This window comes from Botryllus schlosseri, chromosome 5 (genome assembly GCF_051294905.1).
Source record: "Botryllus schlosseri isolate E-star chromosome 5, Bs_hap1, whole genome shotgun sequence".
Classification (NCBI taxonomy): domain Eukaryota; kingdom Metazoa; phylum Chordata; class Ascidiacea; order Stolidobranchia; family Styelidae; genus Botryllus; species Botryllus schlosseri.
Genome location: NC_137240.1, coordinates 10996054 through 11023397, shown reverse-complemented (window position 1 = coordinate 11023397; position 27344 = coordinate 10996054). Strand labels below are relative to the sequence as shown.

The window sequence follows — 27344 nt, the reverse complement described above, 5'->3', positions numbered from 1 at the left end:
ATAACTGATATTAATCGAATGTGACTGTCAGTATAGATAACTAACCTACGGATAGATGCGCAACACCCGTCGTCACGCTTGCTTACCCGAAGTGAATTTCTTCTCAGCAATCTGAACGCAACATAATTGCGAATCCTCTAGCTGACGACCCGCGTGCTTAAATACCATAAAGTTGATTTATTTGAAAGCTACTGTCGCACTGATTCCGAAAATATACATTAAAATCCAATCAGGGCAATGGAACCCCCTTGAGATACACCTCAAACTCTAAAAATCGGCATTGTTCTAAAGTCTAAACAATCGCAGCGACACATCACAATGACCATAACAATGGCCCTTGCGTGGATACGATTGTTCAGAACAATGCCGATTTTCAGACTTTGCGGTGTATTTCAAGGGGATTCCATTGCCCTGAGTAGATTTTAATGCATGTTTTCGGAATCAGCGCGACAGTAGCTTTCAAATAAGATCAACTTTATTGAATTTAAGCACGCGGGTCGTCAGCTATGGGATTAGCAATTATGTTGCGTTCAGATTGCTGGGCAGTGATTTCCTCCGGGCAAGCAAGCGTGACGACGGGTGTTGCGTATCTATCCGTAGGTTAGTTATCTATACTGTCACACTGATTCCGAAAATCCAAGGGCGGAGATAATAAAGTCAGCTGATCCGGGAGAAGGCTAATCATGTGATTAAAAACTGCTTATCGGGACGCATCTCAGGCGGAGATAATAAAGTTAGCTGATCCGGAATATTGCTAATCGTGTGATTAACTACTGCTAATCGCGACTCATCAAGTTGGAAACGTTACGCCCGATGGTTAATCGAGGTGTCCTGAGTTTTCAATCAAGTGGCGGTATATGTTGCATCATAATGCCAAAACACGTTATAGGCCATCAGTTGTCAATTTGTTGAATGAAACAGCAGCCTGCTAATAGCGACACTCAGTGGTGGCCCTACGAACGGGGGGGGCTGGGCGAGACTTACCGGGCGGGCCCCTATAAGTATCGGTTATTATTATCTATCTTTCACCGCCGCAAAAGGTTTACCCAGGTCCTGGATTCGGCCATGTCTGTTTTGCATGTGTGCAAGGATAGACTACATCAAAACTAAGTAATGATACCGCATGCAGAGACGTGATGATTATCGGGATACGGGACTTTTCTAACAAATGCAGTGATTTGATGATGATTGACACATCTGTACGGAATCGTATTCTTGCTTGGTACTCGGATTTCCATGTTTATTCGTCATTCTCCTTGAAAAAAGCGCAAAATCCAAAGAGGGGGGCCCTTCGACCAGGCAGGGGGGCGGGCGACCGCCCACCTCGCCCACCCCAAAAGCCACCACTGGCGACACTGCCACTGTAATATGTCGAATTATCAGCATCGCGAAATGAAGGTCGTGTCCAATTCGTTCGGTACAGCTAAGAAATGGATTATAGAATATTGGTATCGCTCTGCAATAGCGGGTACATAATTAGTGAAGCTATTACCTAGGAGACAATCGGCACGGTCATTATCAGAAATATTTGTGCGTAGGAATGGTACGCAGTTTTTATAGATAACTAGTTTCTGTGGTTTGTTCCGGTTTGGTAAATCAAGAAATTAACACTAATTTTATGCGCTGCGATCAACCGGTTTCCTTAATCCTGGGTTGATAAATCCTGACGAACGCGATAATCGAGTTTTATTGCTAATCCAACTTTATTATCTCCGCCCTAAATACTTATCGACTTCTCCATTCTCAAAGTATTCGGCGGTAACATAACGTTGCGCTACACGCATAAATTTTATACTACACAGAACGTGGAGAAAACGTAACGTGGATAGCTATGGCGTTGTTTGTAATTCGAGTTTGCAATTGCGAATGTCACATCCACAACAGTTCATTTCGCGCCGTAGATCAGGAAGACAATGTGTATTTGAAAACTGTGTTTTGAAATGGGCGACGCCATATCTGCTGTGCTCTTCGACTCGACGTATCGCACAATTCATGATTTCGATTCGGATACATCGCCAGGAGGTTTGAGTCAGTAGTCATTTCGATGGCGTGGGTTCGAATCCCATCGCTGCCACCACACCAGGATACATAGCCTGTACTCCCTGTTGCACCACGAAACGATATCGCCACACGATAAACGTTTATTACAGAAGAGACATCTTAACAGCACGAGTAGTCGTTATGTCAGGCAACGAAATAAACGGCGCAATCAGAGAACTAATCATTAGCGTGCCAATTAACAGGTGCCGCGATTCGGCTTCAGTATATCACAAACAATGCTGGCGCATGGAATTTGCGAGTGATATTGGCCGTGATGAAAATTTACCAACAAGTCGCTGCGATATTGATCAATTCAGTACAGAAATAAATATTTGGCAAAGAGCCATATCTTATACCCAAAAGAGCCATATATGGCTCGCGAGCCATAGGTTCCCGATCACTGCAGTATGCAATATCCGTGGAGTCGGTGGATTTGTCCGACGCTAGGCTATAGTAGCCTACGTAGCAGCTTGTTTCAGCAACTGCGATAAAAGATTGACTGACATTAATGTTACACATTTAGACATGTTGAATCAGACAACTGTAGCTTCAAGATTTGCCAAGTAATTCTGTCCTTGTTGCTAGATTCCGGAAACAGGGAACTCGCACAGTCTGCTAACGTTTTCTCAGATCCCCTTTCTCCAGCTGACTTCTTGGCTTTAGCAATATTCCAAGAAATTTTGAACTATGCCCCTGCAACGTTGTCGGCAATTTTAACGATGCCTTGAATTATAGATTGCTGGCTTTGACATTTTAACTTTAACGACGTTTTGTCTAAAGAGGAGATGTATATGTACTTTAAACTCCGGATGAAAATGTTAGTAACGTCGTATTAAACTTCCTCGTTTCGTTGCGACAGCTGTTCTTCGACAAGTAAGACACATCGGGTTTCCATGTATCTCAGCGAAAGCTAATAATTGTTCCACACTGAGTCGAAAACTCAGTTTTCGTGGTTTCATTTCCCTTCCCTTGTCGCGATCCGTTCAGGTCTGTGGCGGTGAGTGTAACACTCTTTATAAGTGTACTACCCGGCGGGATTATCTTTAACCATAGTCTACCAGCCGAATACCGATTATCAAAACAGTACGAATTTTAACTCGAGCGTATCAAGAAACCAGAATGAGTTATCAATAAATAGAACAGACACCGTGCGATGAGAGAGCTAAAAGTAGCTGTATTTATATGTAACAATACCATATCAGTAATTGCTTTTCTAATCGAAGATATTGCGGGCCACCAAATGAGCGTCTGCGGGCCGCGTGTTGAGAACCCCTGGCCTAAATAAAGCACAAACACTTGGCTGTCAAAAATGTTAGTTCAAAAAGTAAAACAAAAAAGAAAAAATTAAATGATGGTAGCAAATGATCAAATGATTATTGAAGCAATGGTTGGGCCAGCAAATCATCGTATTTTAACCAATTCCATCGTTCGCGAATAAAACCCATATGGTCCGTGATACGATATGATATTGTTTATATAATATATATATGCTTGATAATCAAGTATTCAATTGAAAAGCCGGGACATGAGGTAACATTTTCGGATCAGTTGACTAGTGCGACCCGCGAGTGATTTGAAGGTTTCAATCCGGCCCGCGACGTAATTTGAGTTTGTGAACCCTGGTTTAAGGGGAACGTCATACATGCAGATAATTCGAAATGATACGCAGTTAAAAAAAAATGGGAACCCCTGCTCTAAACATCCAATTAATTTTTCATGGTCGGTTCTTAAGGGAGTTGACCTGTTGATTGTGACTATTTCGGCTTATTCAATCTCACGAGTCATCTATAGTCTACAGAAGATGCTTTTGTAATAGATGCTTAGACGGAAATATAGTGTCATTTCTAATGACGTCCAATATCGCGTTCACGTAGCAAGAATATTCGAGCTGATCATCTTACTAATATTCTCATCTTCTTATCAAACGCAAAATGCAGGTTATCAACCAGCAACTTCCAACGACACCAGTAGTACCTCAATGCAAGCCAGGAAAGATGAGCGCGTTTCGAATGATACATTATTTGTTTTTCTTGACTGTGTTGATGACATCTGTTTCACGCTCTTCTAGTGAGTATATTGTGCTTCTTGCTTTCACGTGCATTCATAAGCATTTCTCAGATCTGTTCTCTCGGTCATGCGATGAACGTGGAGTAGTTTGTCGGGTCTCGAGGCACTATCAAAAGCTCTGCGAGTTAATGCAATCAAATGACCTATGAATTGAGTGGATACTATTTTGGATACCAAACTTTTCGGACATTTATTGGCTTTTCTTAGAGTCCCTTTGTAATATCATTGCCTGGATATAGTCTGGCCACTTGAACCTAACCGTAACTTAAGCTAACTCTAGCCTAGTGTTTCTTAACCAGTGTTTCATGGTACACTAGGTGTCCCTGAGCCTGTTTCAGGGGTCTCTTGAAGGCCAGGACATAAACCCAACTCACATATATGATTTGTGATGATACGCCTGTCTTGACCATTATTCGTTTCAGGTAATTAGACCAAATCAGTAATCGAATCGCGACTGTAGTTGTGGTACGTCGCGTACATTGGCGTAGCCTACCCAGTATATAGGTTGAAGTACGAAATCGTAACATCGTCCTTTTGATATGCGAATTATCTTTCCAATATTTATAAGCGCAATTGAAATTATAAGCAGTTGGTGTCACGCTGTTGCGTTTTGCCCAGCCAATAAGATGACACATTCCAAGGTGTGGCCGTCAATTTCTGAACTGGTATATGAAAGGGAACAGCTCAGGTCATGCCGATTTGCAATATATATTAATTATGATGCTCTCGTTTTGTGTGAAAAATTATATTAATTCAACACTCTGAAGAGGCACAGTACATTTTGCGCGCCATTAATCTATAGCAATGTAGTTAGATGTGTGTATAATAGTGGTAGATTTTTGCTTTTATGGCTCAGCCAAAATTTCGGTTTCTGCGTGGGCTTGCTGTCAAACCTAAGCATTACCCGGGTTACTTAAGGTTAAGAACCACTGCTCCAGCCCTAACCACCACTGTTGCCCAAGCTAACCCGAACGGAAGCTAAATCTCTCGCCGTATCCCAAACCCCGACGGCCTAGTACAAATTAGGCCTTACGCGAGTTACCCCCGAGTACCACAGTACCACTTCATCACAAGCAAACAGAAATGAGGTCGAGCAAGCGGACAGATAATAAACTATTGAAGCGGTCGTTGGCCGCCGACGATGTTGCCCATTTATCACTCCGGACAAACGACGTTTCCATTGAATAAATAATTTTGATGATAATGAGCGACATATTATCGCTTTGTCCTTTCGAACCCAACATTTCATCATTCCGTTTCATTACTCCGTCCATAACGAATAAGCCAACATGGCGAAGTAGGTTGCTTGAATACTTCACAGTTTTCATATCCATTATGTTAGAGGCACGCGGTCAGTGAACGTAATAGGACTATATTTTTTCGTGTTTAACTTTCTACATTCAAGATCAGTTCTGTATCAGAAGATACGTAAATGGGCAATGGACGTCGACTGGAAATTGTGGGGTGAGCATTATAAATATTGAAGACTTGATATACGATGTTCTTTATAATTCTCTACTCATTGCTGACGATTACCCCTGACGAGTGCAAGCCGAAAATATTCGGGTTCATTTCAATATGAATATACTATTCAGTTGCCGCTACTAAAAAGTAACAAACATACCGTCACATTAGCCGTTTTATCTACGGTCCTGCGCAATCGTACATATTATGAGGCAGGTTACTAGAAAGTCTTTAGTGACTATGATCACTGGTCTGCTGTCCGATATGGCAGATAATGCTTCTTGATTCGCCCCTGTTCCCCAACAGACTTTCTTTGAACGATGGGCCGCCAGGTAGGCTATACGAAGTCCCATAGCAAACAATAATGTTGCCCTGTGTCAATTTCCATTATAGTACAGTGTGCCTGTGCTGTGCATGTACTCTTTCTTTTCAGCTAACTTTTCTCCGTTGGGACGATTACCTGCGCAGCGAATTGCTTTTCCGAGGATTCGTAGGTCTCTCTGACATAAATCCCGAATACTATAAATAAAATAAACTAGAAGTAACAATGATTTTTTTTTAAGATGCAATTTCTTGAAAGCATATGTTTCATAGTCTTCAGGATTGAGAATTTTAAAAGTGACTAAACTATATAAGCCTGCGTCAGCGCTATGTACTTCACTCAAGGTGTGGGCCCCGATACCCCCATTGTAGATATCAATCGCATGATCTTCTATCAAGCGCACTCAGCGAGATGTCTTGGAATCATACAGGACCGATTCCTGCCCTCATCATATCGTGAAATGACATTCGTGTCTTTTTATATCTGTTGCAACCTAGCGATGTTTTGAAATGAAGTTTTATAAATTAACGGCACATGTGCGAAAGGTATGGTCTCTTTACCAGACCGTGGCATCGAAGGAAGAAAGTAAGGCCAGTTTGAAGAAGATGGTCGAGGATCAACGTGCACGTGAAGGTATTTACGGTGAACTATATATACTGGAAACTGATCGATTGAAAATTACCAATTTTTCGTTCGCATACGAGCTGTCTCAAGATTAAGTTGATTGCTTGTTAAAAATTTTTAATGCTTGGCGCTCAGCCCTTATAGACTACTGAAGGTCATCTCATAAGATGAGTAATGGATACCTCCATCAACTATAATTCGAGAATGTACTACACGTCAGCTTTCTCTTTGCGATCGGTGCGATGTTGTACTTTGTCAAAGACTTCTATGAGACTGCGTTCCGTGAACTGTCACGATTTTAACTATCTCTGTGTTCTGTTACGGCAATTGCGCAATGGAACGTCAATCTCATCAAGTTGTTCAAACGTCATCGATTTTGACTGACTTGCTCATTGACGTCAAGCGGTCTGTGAAGGCCTGAAATCTGCATGTGTGATTGTATTCAAGAATTATCCCTCGTCTATCGTACATGCGAGTTATTGCGTTTATTGCGGTATTGGCTATTGCTATGGGTATCAATCAGACATATGCATGGCAGGCATCAACTTTATTAGTGGTAAACTTTCATTTCCATCGGTAAAGTGCATCGGTTTTGGTTGGAAGCTGGGTTTGATCAAATGCAGTTAGCAGTCTCGTCACGGATACGGTAATTGCAGGGCCCGCTTATCGGGTTGAAAAATCTCGCGGTTTGGTCAGTATAAGGCAGGGACGGGCAACATACGGCCCGTTGACAGTTTGACATGATAATGTGGCCCGCGGCCCAGTCTGCCGAGATTCCCCACTACTTGCTTAAACGTCAAATTTTAGTGACTGTATGTCATTATATACGTGTGTGCGCAGCGTGCGAGAGTGGAGCTTACGCGTAAGTTCGTCGAAGCGAGAAGGCATGCATTATCGGCATTTCTGATGCGCTTAACCCCATTGTAGTCTGTGGTAATCATGGTGTTTGTCGATTACAAAGGTAACTTTGGGGTACCGGGCTCATCGAACGCCCTGAAATCTTAATTGAGGATTGCACCGTGTGTTAATTGATCGGAGAGAAGCAGACATGGCGGTGCCTGTATGACAATGCTGTTCTCAAATCCACATTGTTACGTCATTATCGGCGAGAAATGGCTTTGAAGTGATATTGCTGTCGTTAAAATACATTCATTAAATACGATTTATTCCTTGTATATGTGGATAAATGGGCGAATAATGCATCGATTCAGCAATACGGCCGGCCAAGTACTTAATTTACCTAGATCCGGCCCGCCGACTGGAGAAGCGGCCCGCCCTGGTATAAGGGATATACTACAGGGGCCGCCAACCTTTCGTATGCAGCGTGCAAAAATATAGCAATGGTAAAATAATACCAACTTTTTTCATTCATAATAATCGTTTCAAGCAAAGAATCCCCGCTAACTGCGTATCTGAACTGAAGCTCGCAACGGCATCGCGGTTACGCCTGTGGTTCCCAAAGTAAGGGTCTCGGAGGTTATCAATTTTGGTCCCTACCGTTTTTTGTCGCTAACGTTCGCATTCGGTGTGTGGATCTCCAAAATTCGTCATTTTATCAAATATGTATTGCCGAGATAATTTATTGTGAACTGGCAAGGCCAACCACAAATTTATTTAGCCTGACCGCGAAGTAACGGGATGGCGATGATCAAAACATCCGCTACGATGCATTTACGTAGCAAATCTTCTTATACTACCATAAAGTAGAATATTAATATTCTCAGCAGATTTATTTAACGGGAAATTTTTCTTCGCTCTTCACGTGATTTGTTGCCACTCGATGAATGATAGACGCGGCATCTTGGGCAAGACCTTCGATATTGATATGTCCAGGTGCCCTGTCCGTGCAAACTAAGCCCAGCAGTGCACAGAGGCTACCCGCATTATATGCAAGCAACAATATCATTGACCGAATTAATTTATCTACTTTGAAAAATTTGCGCTCTTCGCTCGTCTAGGTCATAAATGCGCACTGGATTTTCATGACATAAATGTTATCAATTTCGATGCGTAGTAAAATCAGTCTTGTTATAACCGTTACCAAATCCGGCTCGCTCCTATCGGACGTCTAAAAAGTTCATCAGCATTCAAATGACCCGTGCAATGATTCGTAAATTACATATTGCCCTTTGTCGGAAAAGGTCTCCGTCCTCTTTTACAGCTTTTACAGATAAGATAGTGGATAGATTCCAGTGAAAATGGGCATAAATGACGCTTCGTGGTTCGATCGAAAGCGACAACTTTTTTTCTTTTTTTTTAGTAAACACCACTAATTTTAAATAAAAAGTGTGTAATTCGTGGTTCGATCGAAAGTGACGACCTTTTTTTTTAGTCAACCCACCAAATTCTTCGGCAAAAATAGCGAGATCGGCTGATTTTAGTTTTGATCAACTAACTTTTCTTATTTGGTAACAGTGTACTCCTTTCCCAATTCCAAAATATGGTAACCCTACCCTATGGGTTTCTGTACTGTCATGAACCCATAGCCCATGAGCGTGTGAAGTATACAAATTTATGTTTTTTATGTTTGGGGCTATAGGTGCTGTATAATGCTTACGTTCCTGGATAACACTATTTTGTATAATTCCGTTGTTGTCTGGATTTTCGGACACAGCTATCTGCCAAGAAGGTTGGCTGAATTACAACTCCAGATGCTATCACTTCTATACTGGAACGCCGAGATCGTGGTTTGACGCGCAATCTCATTGCGCAACCATGGATTCTAATCTAGTGATAATAGATGATGCCGAGGAAGATGTGAGTATATGTAATTATAGACATTGTACATATAATGTAACATTATAAGAATGGGTCATGATCATATGTAGGCTATCAAGTTGCATGTTTCTCCGAAGGCTGCTGCGGTTCGTGAAATGCTGACAGCTTAGCTTTATTTTGGTGTGTAGTAGGTCCTCCTGGAGATCACTGACCTGGCCGCTCTTGAATCAAGTCAGGAGTGCGCCGTCTTTGTGACGCCATAAGAAAGGATTCTGTGAATAATGGGTTGCAAATGTAATTTCAGAAGGATATCGACATCGTTGCACAATCTCAAAGGTCTACTCTACGGTGTCTTATCGTAGGCCTACTTTGGTGTGGACATGAATAAGGAAAGAGTTCATTAAGGTTTTAACATTAAAACTACAGAAACAGTCACAAAATACTTATACCTGAACTAAGATACAGGGTTATAACCAAGTCCCAAGGCTCCAAGTCACAAGTCAATATCACTTTTATAGTTTTGACTCGAGTCAAGTCGAGTCATTTTCAATTCACCACCGAGTCAAGTCCGAGTCCAAGTCATCGAGCAGAGGGTAGAGTCCGAGTCATGGTATTATGACTCGAGATCAAGTTCAAGTCACTGTGTTGACTGCTCAGTTTCCAGTTAAAGTCTTGTTAAACTCACTTTTTATAACTCTGTTTGCTGATATTAAATGGTTCGCATTTATAATATACTATTTTTCCTCACTTTTAGAAGTTTTTGGTCGCATTTTCAAATACCAGTGCCAATAGACGAAATCCCAATAGTGTGGTTACTTTACTATTCTTCGAATTTATAATGAAATGTCGATATTGGCCGTTTGAGTCTCGAGTCATATGAATTGGTTCGAGTCATGCGTAATGACTCGAGTCCAAGTCGATTCAAGACACAGATTGACTTGAGTCGACTCGAGTCATTACCGTATTTTGAGAAAATGACTCTCGAGTAAAGTCGAGTCATCAGAAAATCGTGACTCGAGCCGAACTCGAGTGTAGTCATGACTCGAGTCATTACAACCCTGCTAAGGCACAACCGACGAAGCGATAAACAGGAGCTTTGGCGCTTGAACTGAATATAAAGTAATGTCCGGATTATTGATTATAGGCCAAGTTTTTGCAGCTTCTGCAACTTTTTTCAGCTTCCAAGAACTTCCTAAATACTCAGAATTCATGTAGGCTACTACGGTGCTTTAAGCTGGTTGAAGAAGTTTCATGTTGCAACGTTTTCTGTTTTTTCGTGCAACATTTTTATCAAGTACTGTGCAAAATATAAAGTCGTGATTTGAAAAACATGCTATAAAACTATTTCTAGTATGGTTCCCTCTTTGATTTGCTCAACAAAGAGCTATGTGATGAATTAGTTGCATCTCAATGTTATCTATAACGCAATATGGCTTGCAAGTGAAGTTCAAAACCCCTGCCAAGCACGACAGTGCCTCAATCATATTTCAATAGATCGCTTGATTGATTCACTGTCGTTTAAATCTGAGACCCTTTCCCATATAACGCACGACCAGCCGAGACCGCTGATAATAAATTCTCACTCGGTCATCTTTTCAAGCTATTGATTTTGTCGAGGTGACCAAACCTGAGTTTTGCTGCAATGACTACTGTCAAGTTTGCGGACTTAGGGGGTTTGTGGTGTGGAATTTGACTTGTTTTGTGGGTTATCTTTTTGCTGTTTGGGTTTTCGCGGGAAAATATTTTCGCATTGCTGCGTAACGGAAAAAGATGTAATTTTCGGCGGTCTCGCCATGTCCTCCGTGAAATGGGAAAGCATACCAGATCTGACAACTCTGCAGAAGCTGACAGCAAAATGCTGCCATGTAGGTTTCAAACCTAAAGAACATAAAAATGTGTGTATGATCGATTGAATACCGAAGAAAGAAACAAAACAAGTAGATACCCTGCAAATCTTGAACTTTTCGAGCATCTTATACGCTAATATATCTATAAAATTACAAATGCAACTTTTTACTGCAACTTTGTGCACCTTCCCCATGATTTAAGTGCTATAAAAACTTGCCCTAGTGATTATATACCTATACATGGTCAATATTGAAGTCTCTGGGTGATATTAGATGCTGTGATGTCACAACTGATTCCTTTGAAACATGCTTGCCAAGGCTTTCTGTTGAAGCTTAAGTTGTGAAGCAATTTGTCATTATGGTCAGTAACTGTAATAAAATCACAAAAAGTATAGGCTATGTTAACCTTATACCCTCCTAAGCAACGGCGTTCGCCAAGGGACGTGGTGTCACAATTTACAAATTATTCCTTTATGCCATGGGTGTATTATTTTCAGTCCCATCTGCGATCACATCATCCGTCCGAAACTTTCTGGATTGGTTTAAATGATCTAAAGATTGAAAACGACTTCGAATGGATTGATGGAAGTCCACCGCATTACACGTTAGTCCAAATAGCATCATACTTCATTCTCAATTGATCTCGTGTTTCTCGTTTGGGATTATAAGCTGTTGTATAATATATTGTAATATATAAGTTACCCACAATGTCGCGTTTATTGGCGTGCCGCAATTATAGACACCAGAGAAGAGTTCTCGAGGGCCCGTGTCGGAGGAAGAATATCGTTCCCACCGTAACGAACTTGTTGACTGACGCGTTTATTTTTCCATACGTTGTGGAATTTGTTCTCGCTCCGAAGCCATACATTTGAGTTTCAATTTCGTAATGTAATGCCCACCCCTGGATGTTAAATGCTTTTTTGGATATGGTGAACAAAACCACTTGCGTTATAATCGCCAATCAAATAATATTAAACAACAACAACAACAACAATGTCGCGTCATGACGCGTGATCAAGTCAACCTAAATTATAAATAGTAACAAAAAATATATTGGAATTTGGATATTATATATGATAATTATTCAGCTCTTCTTACAGCTGTCGCGATGAAAAGCCGTCCTTACGATGAGACGGGAATGAGCTCATAAACACGATGTGATTTTGTTGCAAGCAGAAAATATTGAAATTATGAAATATTGTCCATAGATATGTATCTGCCCGCAGCAGCCGCTTAAAATGATCTAAACCACTGGTTCTTGGCCTTTTTTATTTGACCCCCCCCCCCCCCCTTAACCAACCGTACTTTACTTGACGCCCCTGCAAAATGAGACAAAAAGACCTAATGCTGTGTCCGGTCTCTCAACCCTGTCCAATGGTTTACGTTAAGGAACCACTGGTATAATCTAAAATGACTGGTAGCTCATCTGAAACCATGGGTGCAGATTTGTATTCTTTAAACTATAGTGCTGCTTTTAGCTATGATTTATGATGACGTAAAATGTAAAATTTCTCAAACGAAAATTACGCGGATTGGACATTACGTAGCGAGCCATTACCATATCAAATAGTCGACCATATTGAGGATTCAGCCCACGCCCTATTGTTTTGAAGTAACTGCACGTCCGCGGATCGAATTGTACTGTGCCAGATCCGTAAGTGTGTGGTTTACAAGTAGCGTGACTTTATTTAGACTTTCGATCGAAGTAGTTTACGGGTCCTAACTGTAGATATCGGTCAGAAAATAACTTCATTGTTAGGCGAAATTGCTTAGGGCCCCATATTGGAAGTCATGCTAATCTCTACCTACACGGTAATGTTGAAGTGGCATATTATATCACAAAGCGCCGAAATATGGAATCCTTGATGTGTTCGTGACATTTAAGGAATTGGGGTCAGGGTGAACCGAATGATAGTATCGATGAGGATTGCACAACCGTGTTGCCGTCGTCTGGTTACTGGAATGATTATCCGTGTGATCTTGAATGGGCCTACATTTGCGAGAAGTGAAGATGGAATTTCAAAGCAAAGTTATCGATTCGTCAAGTATATGAATTTATTTGATTCGTAAATTTTTAACCTTAAATAAATCGATTTTATAATTAATAGAGTGATAATTAGGGCTGCAACTTTGCTCTAAAAGTGCATAATTTACGTACATGAAGGCTAAATTTTGACATTTTTCGACGTTAATAAACTTAATTTTGACAAAATGCTGCCGGCGTTTTCGCACATAATCTTGGAATTGTACTACTTTTCTTCATTTCTGGTTGGAACTGTCTGTCTTTTGACTTAAAAAATGACTAATTTTACATGAAATAACTGTATTTTAACGAAATCTGGACCTATGAAGAATTTCAGTAGTTACATAGCGCATTATGGCACAAATAATTAAAATTTGTTGTCTGCTCTATAACGCCTGTCACTTACATAGTTTACGAATTGACTGCGCGAGACACAAAACAATTTGCCACTTGGGTACCTGTCAAACTCGCTTGGAAACTCTCGCATATGAATGCAAACTTTGTTGTCGTCTGTATGTGACAATTTCGGCATTTCGAAAAGCAAAACCGATGCAAGAGCTGCACCGTACCTACAATTGCCGCATAGTCCGTTAGGATATTGCAGTACGTTGAGCATAGCACAATTTCAACGTATTTGCTTCGTTTGACCGTTTATAATTCGCGATGAGCATACAATGGCCATTTACAACGGTAGGCCAACAAAGTAGGCTACAAGCTGTAAAATGTCAAGTGATACGTTCACCGATAGTGCAAACATCTACGATAATACCAAAGAAATGTAGGTGGCAAAAAAAAAAATTGAACAAATTGAACAATTTCGACAATTTTTGTACCTAACGCTCTGATTTTCACAAAATTTCCCTAGTGATAAAATAAAAAATACCCTAAACCTGGAGTATTTTCTGCGTGCCTCGGACATCGCTACTCCTGCGTTGTATAGCATATATTGAGTATCACTTCAGAGCAATTGAGGATTACTGTTAACTATTGCTAGAGTTCACGAACGCCAGAATAACGAAATTATCATGTCGTTGAATATGGTTGCGGGTTTTACAAACTGCTGCGCGTTCTTTCCGGACCAGCTAAACATTCAAATACATCATATAGTTCATTTTTATCTTCAGCTCAATTGCATATTCTGGAATGTCAAGTGCACAAGAAACCCGAACTAAAGAAACTGAACCAGTTCAAGCTCTGGCAGTGACATGAAATTAAGATTCATACTGCAGCGACGTCGTCGGGGACCAGCATGTTTTGGCGATATAAACTGATAATGATGAATTATTTTATCTGCCGGAATACTTTGCGCATATATACTGCGAAGTTTCCTACTGTTTCATCCATCCATTCTCCGCACTTCCAAACCAAATTGCTCTTTGTGTATCTCTATCTGTATCTGCTGTTTGTATATTGGTTAGTAACCAAGATTCTCAAAACTGATCACGAGGGCAAGTATTTGCCACTTTTGCAACTTATTTTAGAGCATCTTCCTAAATCCTTAAAATGTATGGAGAATGGTGTTTAAGCTGTTCGCGACAATTTTATATAGCAACTTTTTCTATTTTCATGCTACTTTTTACTGCAACATTTATCAAGTATTGCGCAAAATGTAAAGAAGAGATTTAAAAACATGATATAAAACTATTTATAGTGTGGTTTTATTGTCTCTGATATCCGTAACAAAGAGCTCTGTGATGGATTAGCTACATCCCCATGTTTTCTATGACGCAACAGTTGGCTTGCAAGCTGGAAGCTCACCGACCTCAGCCAAGCACGACAGTGACCAAACTAAATTAGGGGTAGAAATATGACTTAGCGTTTGGCCAAGCCCGCATCAATGGAAACAGGTTGTGTCTACTGTCTAGTCTTTCGAGGTCAAGTTTTGTTTGTAAACTGTGTGTTTATAAAAGTGCATTCGTTATTTTGCAAATGAAGATTGAAGAGCAACGTTTTTGGTAATCAACAGTCCCCCGCGACCCGTAGTCACCAGATGGGAAAGTTGGCTGAAGGCGATAAAATACTACGACAAAAACTTTCCACAAGTTATTGAGAAATTTAATGCTTTTGTTTGTATAATGCTCTTAAATTGATGAATTCGAAAAAAACTATCGTTGCTATAATAAACGTGTTGATGAAATACAAAGACCAGAGAGCACAAAATAGAGCGTTGCCCATTTATAAGTTTGGCAGCGATCCATGTGAAATAAAATTGTCTTTGGATCAACGATTTGAACTGAACAGCGACCCAAAAGTAATTGTAGAAATGATTCGACCAAACATCAGCCCAGCTGTACGTCAAATTGTTGCATTACCAAGCAACTTATGCATGCTCTATCGAAAGATGTTTTAGCATGTTACGCATACTGTTCGCAAACGATCACCATTTCTCCCCAGACAATGTGTGGAGATATTTGGCCCCATATGTAAATAGACGATTGATTAATTCAATGCGGTTTAAATTTGAGGTCCTTTCCCATTCCACGGACGCCCAAGAGAGGCCGCCGAATATTACATTTTCACTCGGTCATCGTTTTCTGGCTATTGATTTTTCGAAGGCGCTAAAACTGAGTTTTCCTGTAATGCCTTGGATAAAGTTTGTAGACCTAGGGGGTTTGAGGTGCGGTATTTGACTTGTTTGGAGGGAAGGGAGTGGATTATCGCTTTGCTGTTTGATTTTTCGCAGAAATATTTCTGCATTGCGTTATTTTCTTGCTGCCTACCGGCAAAATAATGTGACTTTCGGCGGTCTCGTTCTTGCAATGTGAAAGTATCAAAATTGACAGCTCTGCGGGAGCTGAAACCGAAATGCTGTCATGTAGGTTTCAAACCTAAAGAACATAAAAATGTATGCATGATCGATTGAATAGTGAAGAAAGAAACGGAACAAGCAGACACTCTGCAAATCTTACTCTGTTGGAGTATACAACGCAACCTTTCGAATATCTCAATTCGTGCATAAATACAACTTTGTACTGCAACTTTTGTTAAAAATAAGTGCAACTTTCTCACGATTCTATAGCGCAACAAAAACTTTCCCTACTGATCACACGTTCAAAATCTGGATTAACTCGTGCTTATTTCGCAATGATCTATACCTGGTTTTATTTTTTGGAATGCTCGCAGTGTTCTAGCTAGTAACACAACTCGTACCCGTGCGTTTTCAATAATGTGTCCATTGTTTGGAATTGTTTTGACTGTGTGCGAGCACTGCACAATTAACACATAACGGAGAGATGGCTATTTGGCTAATCACGAACTACTTTGTTGCATACTGAAATCGGTGGTTGTTTTCGACAATATGTTGCGCGTGACAGATGGATTTTTAGCGTGACTAAAATTCAGTATAGGCCTACTTAGGGCGTCATCGGAAATCATGGGTCGCAGCATATGCTCTATTGCTCCTACACCACGGGATGTTTTTCTACGCAAGAATGTAACGCGGTCAATTTTACAACCTGCCGCGACCAATATTCTGTTCATCTGCAATTAGATGCAACGTCTGCAGATGCATGAACATCGTAAACATATAATATGCATAGGCTACTCCATTTACAATGGTCCGATAAAACCTTGTTCTGCGTGGCATATTGTTTCAATGACAGATTTTAGATTCAATATGAAGGTCGATGGCGGCCTAGTTTATTAAATCACAAAGTTGCATCAGATGGGGGTGTTCACTGTTCACTGTTCATTGTTCAATTGTGCATGTTCAACATTTTCACAACTCGAGCTTGGGTTTCCATTATTTGTATGGCGTAGGCTACCGAGCGGGCGTAAAGGAATATGCATGAATATCTTTCAGGATAATGCTCGGGAATCGGTTGTTTTGGTAGTCATTGTGCTTTGACTACTATGGTCAATTGGTCATGGTCTGGTCAATTACGTCGGGCTGATATTTCTTCTTACGATTCCTGATCTGCCGACTTATAGGAAGGCCCACTTTCGTTGTATAGGCCGTTGTAAGACATTATATTTTTCGTGTTCGTACAAAAAGTATACTTGAAGAAAAAGAAAATTCTAGTTATCCAACTAAGACTAATCTGAGTGAAATGCCAATAATCTAATTTCTGTTTTTTCTGAAAATTACGCATGGAATCTGTATTGCCAAACGAGTCAAGCTGGGTGTTCTTATGTGTTGTAGTATAAATGCATTCGCCATCAGCAAACTTAATCAGAATTATCTCTGATTTGATATGTCTTGTGTTCCCTTCTGATTGGAATTTATTCAATATCCAAGTTTTCGCGAATTACGTATTTCTACTTCCTATAGGAAAAGCTGAAAATTGTCTACTTGCACAGCTCTGATAGAAGGTAGGCTCGGGGCCTACGTAGGCCCCGGTAGGCTACATATCTTAGGTTTTCTAAACTTTCGTACGGTTAATGACATGATAAATTAGTGGCGACTATGTACCAAGCAGGGCTGTTGAGTCGGAGTCGAAGTTTGGCCAATTTTCGCGTGATGGAGTCGGAGTCGTGAAAACAATAGTGGATGGAGTCTGAGTCAGAGTCGAGGAAAAAATATTGACTGGAGTCGGAGTCGGAGTTTGTGAAAATAACCCTGACTTCGACTCCGACTCCAACTTCTTCTTCATGAAAACAATTGCTTTCAAAGGATTTATATTAGGATTTTCATGTTCCATCAATCCCCGTTATTAATAACGATGCAGATCAGGGGAGACATCCCATTGCCCGCAAGCCAAATGTGGCCCGCGAGGTTTTGTGTGGTCTGCGAGGTAGTTCTTGAAATTAGAAAATTGCAACAAAATGATAGAGGCATGTTCACCGGAGCCGTCGATATAGGCTATGTCTAAACGCCGAATAATCAGCATGTCCTTGCCAAATGAGCCCAATATATGTGAGTACTGAGTAGCGTATATTTATTGATAGAATTCATTAACTAGGCTAGCCTACCTTTGAAAAAATTTCGCGCTTGGCGCGACCATGGGCATAACTGCATAATAACATAATTTTTATCAATTTTAAAGCGTAGTAATATGAGTCTTGTTTTAAATGTTACCTAATTCGGTTCGCTCCTATCGGACGACTATAAAAGGGTTATCAAGATTCCAGTTGGCCGCGCAATGGTTCGTAGATCTCATGTGGCACTTTGGCCGAAAAGGTTTGCCACCGCTGATATAGATAAAATTAGACATTGTTTGCAAATTGCAATTCAGTTACATAGAGGAAGAAAATCGCAATAGGCATCTTCGTGATGCAGTCACAAATTGATGCAATTTTGGGAATTAGACCATGATACTGTGACAGAGTAAATACATCGTCTGGTTTTGTAAAATTGATGTAAATATAACCTAACGCTGCTTCCTAGTCGACAAAATTAAAAATATTCGTAATGTAGCTTAGCTGCCTGAGTCGAAGAAATGATTAAGAAAGACTGCTTGTCTTAATCCCTGAATACTCGAGTAAGTGCATGTAGACTAGACATATACTATTTCACTACTTCCTAAATTTCGTTTCTGACCAATTTTTGTTAGTATAGTGAGATTGCGTGTGCTTGTAATTAGTATAGTGTGCAATGAGAAAATTAGTAAGTAACATATTTGTATTAGGCTAGTTGCTGACTCATACACAAGAGCTACACTTCGATTGTTTTATCTACATTTTAATTATACAGGATTGGACATATGTCATGTTTGAATGATTCATGCATATTAGGATATTAGAAAATCCATGCTCATCAAATATAAAGAAAGGAAGGATATTTAGAAAGGCAATCTTTCATGTTAATTGCGTAGTGAATAATTCGAGCTGTGCCACAATGAAACAATTTTGCATGCCATCGTGAATCATGTTTGCAGATGTTTGATGGTTATATGGTAGTCCTTTAACCGTTACTGTGGCATATAATTTTCGAACTAAATTGGTATTACTGTTGGAGTCGGAGTCGGTTCGTTTAAAGACTCAGGAGTCGGTATATTGAAAATGTGCGAGTTGGTGGTAATATTTGCCGACTTCACAGTCCTGGTACCAAGGTCTTGAGACCCCTCGTCGTCCGTACCAGATTTTCACTGGTGTGACGAATAATTGATTGATTGATAAATTAGTGGTAATCGAGTACTCTTTGGCTATGCATGATTGATTCACACTTGTATCACTCAGGTACTCGATCTCGCCCAGCCCGCAATTGTTGCAGAGCAATTCGACACGCCAGATTCAGTGGAGGACCACGACAGTCGTCCTGACCCCTGGAAATTGAGAATAGTGAGTGAGAATAGTACGTCAAGCGATCCCCAGAAAACAATCGCACTATGTATTCGAACAAGCAATGAAGTGTTGCAGATTTATATTTTATGCGATAGATTTCAATAGCATTTTGTCTTAGATTAGAGTACATCAATCCACGTCGAAATAACACGCTTCGAAAACAATAAACCCGCACAAAATCACGTAAATACGACTCTATAACGTTGTCCTCGCAAATTCATCTAGGAAATAAATAGGCATCTCTTGTAACAGTTAGCACCGCCAGAACGTAAGCAAGATAACACTGCGCAACAGTCGCTTCTTTGTGACGTATCAACCGTCGCCTCGATTTAGCAAAATGTCTTGCAGAATATCCTGCTCGCCGGCGGGCTTCGGATTGATGATGGGTTCGAACGAAGGCAGAACCGGCGTGATGGCTACCGGGTTACTGGCTACCGGGTCCCGACCTGCATAGGAAAATAGCAAATAGCTCATTCGCGGCACAGCAGTTTTCATCGTAATATTTGTTGCAGAAATACATTCATTATATTAATACCGGGATCATATCATAGTGTTTTTAATGTAGACATTGCGTGATGACAGCAGAAGAAAATTATGTCAATGATAGGCTACAGCGTAACAGCGACATCATTTCATGAAATGTTTAGATCAGGGTTGCCAGAAGGGGTAGAATCAAACTACTAATATCTCGCATGATGGAATGAGAAATAGTGCAGATACATTAAGATGAAGTCACGGCTACATTCAAATTGATGGTTACTAAGTTATTTGAACCCGTTCGGCACATAATCTCATTATAATCCCGGTTCAATAATTTGCATAGCCGTGATCAAAAATACAGTTTTATAGTAATTAATTTGGAAGATAGGATGAGAGACACTCGACGAAATTTCGAATAGGTACAACAAAACTCCCGAATTCAGGCTAAATTCCAATCAGCTCAGCGTTGCCAGAGAATTATATAGAAAGAGCGAAGAAGTGACAGTAGCGTCATATGTCCCATTAGCATTATAAAGCACACATCTGCTTACCGTTAGGCGTCGACGATAGTAGATAAGGGCTATATCTTCCGGCTACCGTCGGTTCATTTCGAGCGTTGCTGATAGGCGTTGGCACTGGAGAAGAAGTTGATTAAAAGTCAGATAAGGAAAGAAAAATATTGAAGTGGTGGAATTCGTACTACCAGCTGACAGCGACCTTATCAAGGTACGCAAGGCACACGAATTACATTTCAAATTCGCACAGCTTAAAGGTTGTTACACCAACTCAGACGAACTCACCTGAATGAGTGGTAGTACGTCGTTTTCGTTGCGCTTCATTAATCATAGCCGCCGTTGGCAACCGCGGGGCGTGATGCGGCACCGATTCCGTCTCCAGAAACTTGACAAACATTTGAGTGAAAGACTGAAAAAAATGGCCCCGTTACTCACACCTCGTCCGCAAGGCAAAATATGAGCAGGTTCTACTGAATCACAGTGTTCGAGTTTACCAGAACCAGACATTGATCCGACATATTAATTTCGCCTACATACACATGCCATAACATTATCATCGGTGGTCCTTTTTATGTTCTCTTCTGTTACTTTTCATTTACTGTGCATGCCGCTGATTTAGACCTTGAGCTAATCTGCAAGGTAAGTCATAAACCAAAAAACCTACCATATTACATATCTAATACATTACTATATAATACTATATGCACAACAGCAACAGTGTTTAAAGAACAGAATCATCAAAACAAGATTTTCAACCAAAACAAAAAGATTCTAATGAATATTTACGGTAGATCAGACCGTCTCAACCAACCTCAAAGGTTAGTTTGAACCTTGTTTAAGAACCTCAGTTCTAGGCCGAGGTAGGAGCCTGATTGAAAGACTACTCGAAGGCATTTCGACACATTCCAATATTTTAATTGTATCGTCATCTCGTGTTGTTTTGAAATTATGAAATTTTAGTGAACGAACCAGAACTTGAAACGAACACACAAAATGTAAAAACTATATATAAATATTCAATATAATAAATACATATATCAAACCTGGTTCGGATCGCCGCTTCTCGGAGTTGACGGCAGGCTGGCTGGTTGTTTATTAGCGCGTCCGTCGCCCTTCCACAGCCACCCGCCTATCCACGCGCGAGCGCCCTTCTCGCCCCCGGGTGACATAATCCTTCTCATTTCCTCCTCGGAAAAGTTCAAGACTCCGGCTATGAGCCGGAGCACCTCCTGCCTTTGATTGAGCGGAGTCGTGAAGTAGCCGAGAAGAAGATTCTTCAAGATATCTCTGAATAGGCAAAAATTGATAACGCATATGTAGCATCAGAGGTGGCCCCTAACGAAGTGCTTCTACTTTTGGAAGAGTTAAATCGTTTAGCCTTTTTACACTACCTACTCCAATGGTTCTGCGTCCAGGTTTTTTCGACTACTAGTTGACAGTTTTCAAGGCAAAACTGCAAACTTTTTACAATTTCAATTTTGTTAGGTAGAAAGCAGTTTTGAGGTATGTGTGCTAGTGTGCATCACCTTTATGTGTTAAATTGTCATGACAACTGGGTGAAATGGCCCCTATGTCATCGCAACTGAATTTATTTTAGAAAATTGCACCGATTTTGTAGTGCAATTAGCAGGGTTGCAACCAAGTCTCAAGGTTCCGACTCGCAAGTCAATCCCACTTTAATAGTTTGGCTCTTGTTAAGTCGAGTCATTTTCAATTCAGCAACGAGTCAAGTCCAAGTCAGTTAGTAGAGGGTCGAGTCCGAGTCATAGCGTCGTGACTCGAGTCCGAGTCATTAATTGTGTTCACTGTTCAGTTTTGACTTCGATCCGGTTAAACCGATTTTTCAACTCTGCTCGAGTGATATGGAATATCTCGCATTCGGAGTGTCGCAATTTTCCCCAGTCCTAACATTCAAGGACTGATTGACGAAATACCAATAACGTGGTGACTTTACTATTCTTCGAAGTTACAATGAAATGTCTGTCTCGGCCGTCCTAGTCTCAAGTCAATACACAAATTGACTGGAGTCAAGTTATTTTACGCGTTTGAAAAAATGACTCGAGTCAAGTCGAGTCATTGTGCAACCCTGGTAATTAGTCATATTGTGTCGAACGTTACGATGCACTTTGCAATTGCAGGAGTACCCGCCTCCTATAAACTACGACCCCTGCGACCAAGTCAACTTTTTGAAACTAATTACTCGAGTACTTTACAGACCCTCAATTGTTTACTTCCTTTCCCTTAGAATTAGTTTTAACATATCTTGGAAATTGTTACTTGCCACTTCTACATCTACACCACAAATAGTGGCTATTGGCTGATCACAAACTATGACACTCACTTGTCGACCATTCCTTCGCTCTTCGACGTGAGAAGGTGTATCTTGTTCTGCAAGTCGTCATTTTCCAGCTGTTTCTCGGCAACTGAATGAACACAATAGGCTTCTTAAGTAAATCAACTCGTTATCCAAACGGTGTGCTAATAAAGCCGAGATATTACATCCGCACGCCAGATACTCGCATACCAGAATGTCAAGATTCTACAAGAAAACAATTGAGCTGGTAAAGACTCTTTGCTTCAATTCGTTTCAAACAACTTGCAGCTACATTTTAACCAGTTTAAAACTATGATATATGGCCCTGCTAAAATGTAAACACATTTAGATAGAGCGCCATCCGGATAAGAGTATGAAACGGATGTTAATGCATCGAGAACTGAGTGATATAAATACCAATCCAATCAGTTCCTAATGCAGTATCGCCCGAAACACGGATTAACACGACTTGCGAAAAACTTTCTGACCTCGCCCGAAGAAAGATTGTAACAAGCCGTAAAATCTAAGCTCGCAACGTGATAAAAAGGCAATCACAGATTGCCAGCTGAGATTATAGGGCCCGACATATATCATTTTCAAATGTCTAACGCTAAATTTAGACAACCCAAGTCTTGACTCGCAGACCAGAGGTCTAAGGTTCGAATCCTGATTGCCACCTCCAAGAACCAAGCTACTGGGAAGCAAAACCAGTGCCTGGCCCTGGTAAATGGTAGGGAATTTCGCATAACACCGCACATGAGTCTTTCTGCGGACAACTGAGCACGATTCCCTGTGGCAACCCTACAACCTGAAGAAGCCGAAAGCTCTCTCTCTCTCGCTGTTAGATCATCAAATCTATTGCAGTCCAGCTTATGTGTCAACGCTACAGGTTAACTATTGATATCCACTATTTTAGTGAGCATTGTAAGAATACGGAACCCAATCGAATTGGGACAAGTCTGTTGCAGAAGGCCATTTTCTTACAAAACAAATTAGGTATACAGCAATCCGTACAGCCTTGCATGAATCGAACCTATAAAACTTCACACGAACAACGCAATCCGATTTAAACCCAATGTACCTCGACGTGGAACACAAAACTTCAACTACCGATGCAAAACCAATGCGTTGTACAACCCCGGCAGACGAATGTGAATCGCCACACAATCCCGCGCGCACACGGAACCGGTCACAGTTGCCTGCAGAGATTAAACAACACCAAGGGAGCCACACGCCGCACTCGACTAAGCAATAAAAACCAGCCGACCGCCCTCGACCCACACACCTACAAACGCTACTGTCACAAAACTATAACTTCAGCATACACAACACCCAACTCACCAGTATATCAAAAGCTAATAAATTACAGCAGACTACATTCCACGCGATACAAGCCTGAAGCAGTGATGTAATAATGTACCACTCAGGTACCGCGATCACCATTATCAATCATTAACCAACACAACTACACAACCTTATTTCCCACACGATCTAAGCAACAGTAGATGAGATGCAGGCGTCTTCACCCGACCCGAAACGCAGAGTAACTTCAATACTGACCTATTCCTTTTAGATGATTGATGTTTTCCTCTTTTGTCTCCAGTTGAACGTTCAATCGAGATGCAGATTTGAGAGCGTCGGTGGCTTCGTTTAACTTTGCCTGACCAACAAACAAACTATTTCAGTCGGAAATTGAGGATACATCACAGAGAAAGCGATAACCAATGGATTTAAATTCAATGGAATACAGTCGATATTTTCCAATTCATTCACTAAACCCTCAAAAAGTAATCCGCCCGAGCATACAAACCACACAGATCATTGGGCATGTAAACAAACATCCCCATGGCACATACACCCGTTTACTTAGGAAGAACAAAAAAAAGATACATCACAACGTATGTTTACATAGATCGCGGAATGCCTCACAAATTTAAGTCAAACACTTTCATCAGGTTACCACAGATACCATTAAACCATTTTTCAGAGCGGGCGCTCCTAAATTTAATTTACGCCTACTTGCAAGAAATTCACAGTAAAAAAAACTGGGAAGTTGATGATTAAAAAGTCTCACTTTGAGCTAATTGATGCCGACAAAGTCGTCACTTTCGCCAATGGCGCTTCACTGACATATGGACTAGTTTTGAAGAGCTACCTTGTGACTGAAAAAGAAATAGCGTAACACTTCCGACCAGCCCTCGTCAATCAATCAATTCAAAAATAACGACAGATCTTATAAATAAAGGACAATGGAGTTTTATAGTTGTAGTTAAACATTACTCTTTCACAGACCCCTTAAATCTAACCGAAGGGTCCATGTACTCTAATTTCAGAACCCCGGGTTACCTGAAGGTCTTGCGCCATCGCTCTGTACGTACTAGCGTCGTTGGTTGCCGTCTCGAGTTGGCCGTTGATTTTCGATATGTTCTCGGCAAACGAAGCTGCGTCTTCCCGTCGCGTTCTTTCCACGGCGACTTGGATGTTTTGCACTGTGGTCGCGTACTGGACGCTTTGCTCTTGCGCCAGCTGAATATCAAAGGGAAAACAACGCATTTGTAACGCAGTCTGACAAAAAAGGACCCTAAACCCTACAAGGCGAGTGTCATTATCAGAGTGGGACATTCAAAGTAGCTAACACGTCAAAATAGAGTCTTATTAAGGCAATAGAAATAGCAAATCCATGAAAACAGCGAGTTAGTGTTATAATCAGGGTTGCCATACAATCATAATCTCCCAGATTTGTCAGGGAGTGATGTTTGATAAAACAACGTCGCCCCTATTCTCGTATTTGTCCTTGTTAACTTTGTCCTTATTTGCGGCCAAGTTCGTTCTTCAGCAATGAGGTCACAGTTAGAACTGGGTGACAGTGACAATTTTTTAGTCATAAGCGCACCAAAATCGTTGTGAACATTTGATATTAGGATTGGGCAAAAGTGCTCACCCCAAGTCATCAGTTTATTAATTTCGCCCTTTGTTCGAACGTCCTCAGTTTTTCCTCCATGACAATGACAACCATGGTTATCATAACGAGTCATAATACCTTGATATTACCACACTCGCTATTTAGAAGTTGAGCCTGGCAACACTGGTTATAATAGTGAGGCATTCAACGCAAGCCGATAACAACAAGTTGAATACAGCCGTTACAGCTGAGCTGCACCACTGAGACACATCCGCCCGAATTCGCACCAAGCTCTCCCGTTACCTGCAACTGGTGTATGGCATGATCGCGCTGCGCCAACGCCGCCCTTAGCTGCTCCTGCAGGCCTTCCACTTGCTGCTGGTAATGTTCGCCGGCCTGTCTCACGGCGTTCTGGTGTGATTGAGCTTTTTCGAGCTGTTCGCGCAACGTAGCGGTGAGGTCTTCCGCGATCACAGCCTCCTGCGTGTAGGTTTCCTCGACCTGCGCAATGAAAATCGGAGCTATTGCGAAGTCACATGAGAACACAGTAATAATGTACGAAGATGTCTGGTTCAGCGAATGAAAGTAGAGATTTTCTGGGCTAAAACTACCTCAAGTTTAGCTCCAGTGTTGGTTTTAAACGTGTCCAGACTAGATCCGTGCAAGATCGGGAACCTGAGTGATTTGATTCTGAAGAATCGAGCAACAAGTTTAAGTCGAGTCGAGTATTCTATTGTTGATATCACAACAGTATGAACAATATGTAAAATTCAAATATATACATTTTATGCGACCGAAAATAATATAATGCCAGTTCTATATCGCATTAAAGATTATTTGGTATCTTTTCGGCCATACCAATTTCAATGCATGTTGTGACAATACTATGGGTTGATTGGTACGTAAAATCCAGGGTTTTCTGGCATACTTCGACGGGAAAATCTGGACAAAACCCTACTTTCAAAGTAGTTACGCGTTAAATATCTTGAAAATCCTGTTTTGGCTCCTAAAGCAAACCATGACCACCTGCAGTCTACAACGGCGTATTACCTGAACGAGGTGATTACGCAATCTTTCCAGTTCTGATTGGAGTTTCTCCTCTTTGGCGCGAGCGTTGCGCGCCTCTTCCGCAGACTTGTCGGCCTCCATCTTTTTCTGTTTCAACGACAACATGACCTGGTCCTTTTCGTGCCTGGCGTGGATGAGGGCCTGTTTCGAACTGTCCAGCTCGTCCAGGTAACGTTGCGATTCGGAACGCGTCCCCTGAGAAACAAATATATCAAATAGAAGTGATGCTAGAGAGCCAAGAGAGGTAGAATGATGTGTACAGAATTGTTTTGTCACATATATATATTCCCAGATTTGCTATAACCCAAATCAGGCCGTTTCAGAGCTTTCACAATCAACACACGATTCCAATATCACAAACGCTATTAATCTATATCGAAATATGAAGCGTCAAAAGCCTATACATCACACGACTCACCTGTTGTACTTCTTCCAAGAGAGTGTCGAGCCTCTGGCATTTCTCTCTCAACCCCTCGAGTTCGTACTCTCTCTCTTTCAGCATCATCGAAAGCTGAGCGTTCGTTTCCTGCAAAGAAAATTCGCATGAACCACAACTAGATTTTGTAGCGATGAAAATCCTACGACCACACCTAGACGATGGCACGTTCAAATATTCAAAAACAAAGCCTCGGACTCACTTGGAAAGCGCGAGATTCCGATTCTTTCTCTTCTAATTTGTTCGAAACCTCTCTCATCTCCCTCCTTGTGTCGTCACAGTTTTTAGACAGAGTGCTCACC

General features: G+C 41.1%; 2 protein-coding genes across 3 annotated transcripts in view; one reads left to right on the top strand and one right to left on the bottom strand.

The window, feature by feature from the left end:
- Positions 1-2640: 2640 nt before the first annotated feature.
- On the top strand, positions 2641-16361 carry LOC145439008 (perlucin-like protein). Of its 2 annotated transcripts, XM_080316428.1 has the most exons (8): positions 2644-4107; positions 5513-5571; positions 6457-6526; positions 9132-9274; positions 11580-11686; positions 12968-13127; positions 14230-14757; positions 14791-16361. In XM_080316428.1, the coding sequence occupies exons 1-6, from the start codon at positions 3972-3974 to the stop codon at positions 13089-13091; spliced, it is 639 nt and encodes a 212-aa protein (XP_080172554.1). In that variant the 5' UTR covers positions 2644-3971; the 3' UTR covers positions 13092-13127; positions 14230-14757; positions 14791-16361. The 2 variants fall into 2 exon arrangements, with proteins under 2 accessions (XP_080172555.1, XP_080172554.1); XM_080316429.1 differs by lacking the exon at positions 12968-13127 and having other exon boundaries at positions 2641-4107.
- Positions 16362-19389: 3028 nt separating this feature from the next.
- The window catches only part of LOC145439003 (uncharacterized), a 31415-nt gene continuing 23460 nt past the window's right edge, over positions 19390-27344 (bottom strand). The window contains exons 26-36 of the mRNA XM_080316422.1: positions 27245-27343; positions 27025-27132; positions 26589-26801; positions 25842-26039; positions 24983-25162; positions 24197-24296; positions 22664-22745; positions 21366-21609; positions 20608-20731; positions 20359-20442; positions 19390-19773 (exon numbers count right to left, since the gene is read on the bottom strand). Coding sequence (XP_080172548.1) covers positions 19640-19773; positions 20359-20442; positions 20608-20731; positions 21366-21609; positions 22664-22745; positions 24197-24296; positions 24983-25162; positions 25842-26039; positions 26589-26801; positions 27025-27132; positions 27245-27343 — 1566 coding nt within the window. The 3' untranslated portion in view covers positions 19390-19639. The remainder of the gene's footprint in view (positions 19774-20358; positions 20443-20607; positions 20732-21365; positions 21610-22663; positions 22746-24196; positions 24297-24982; positions 25163-25841; positions 26040-26588; positions 26802-27024; positions 27133-27244; position 27344) is intronic.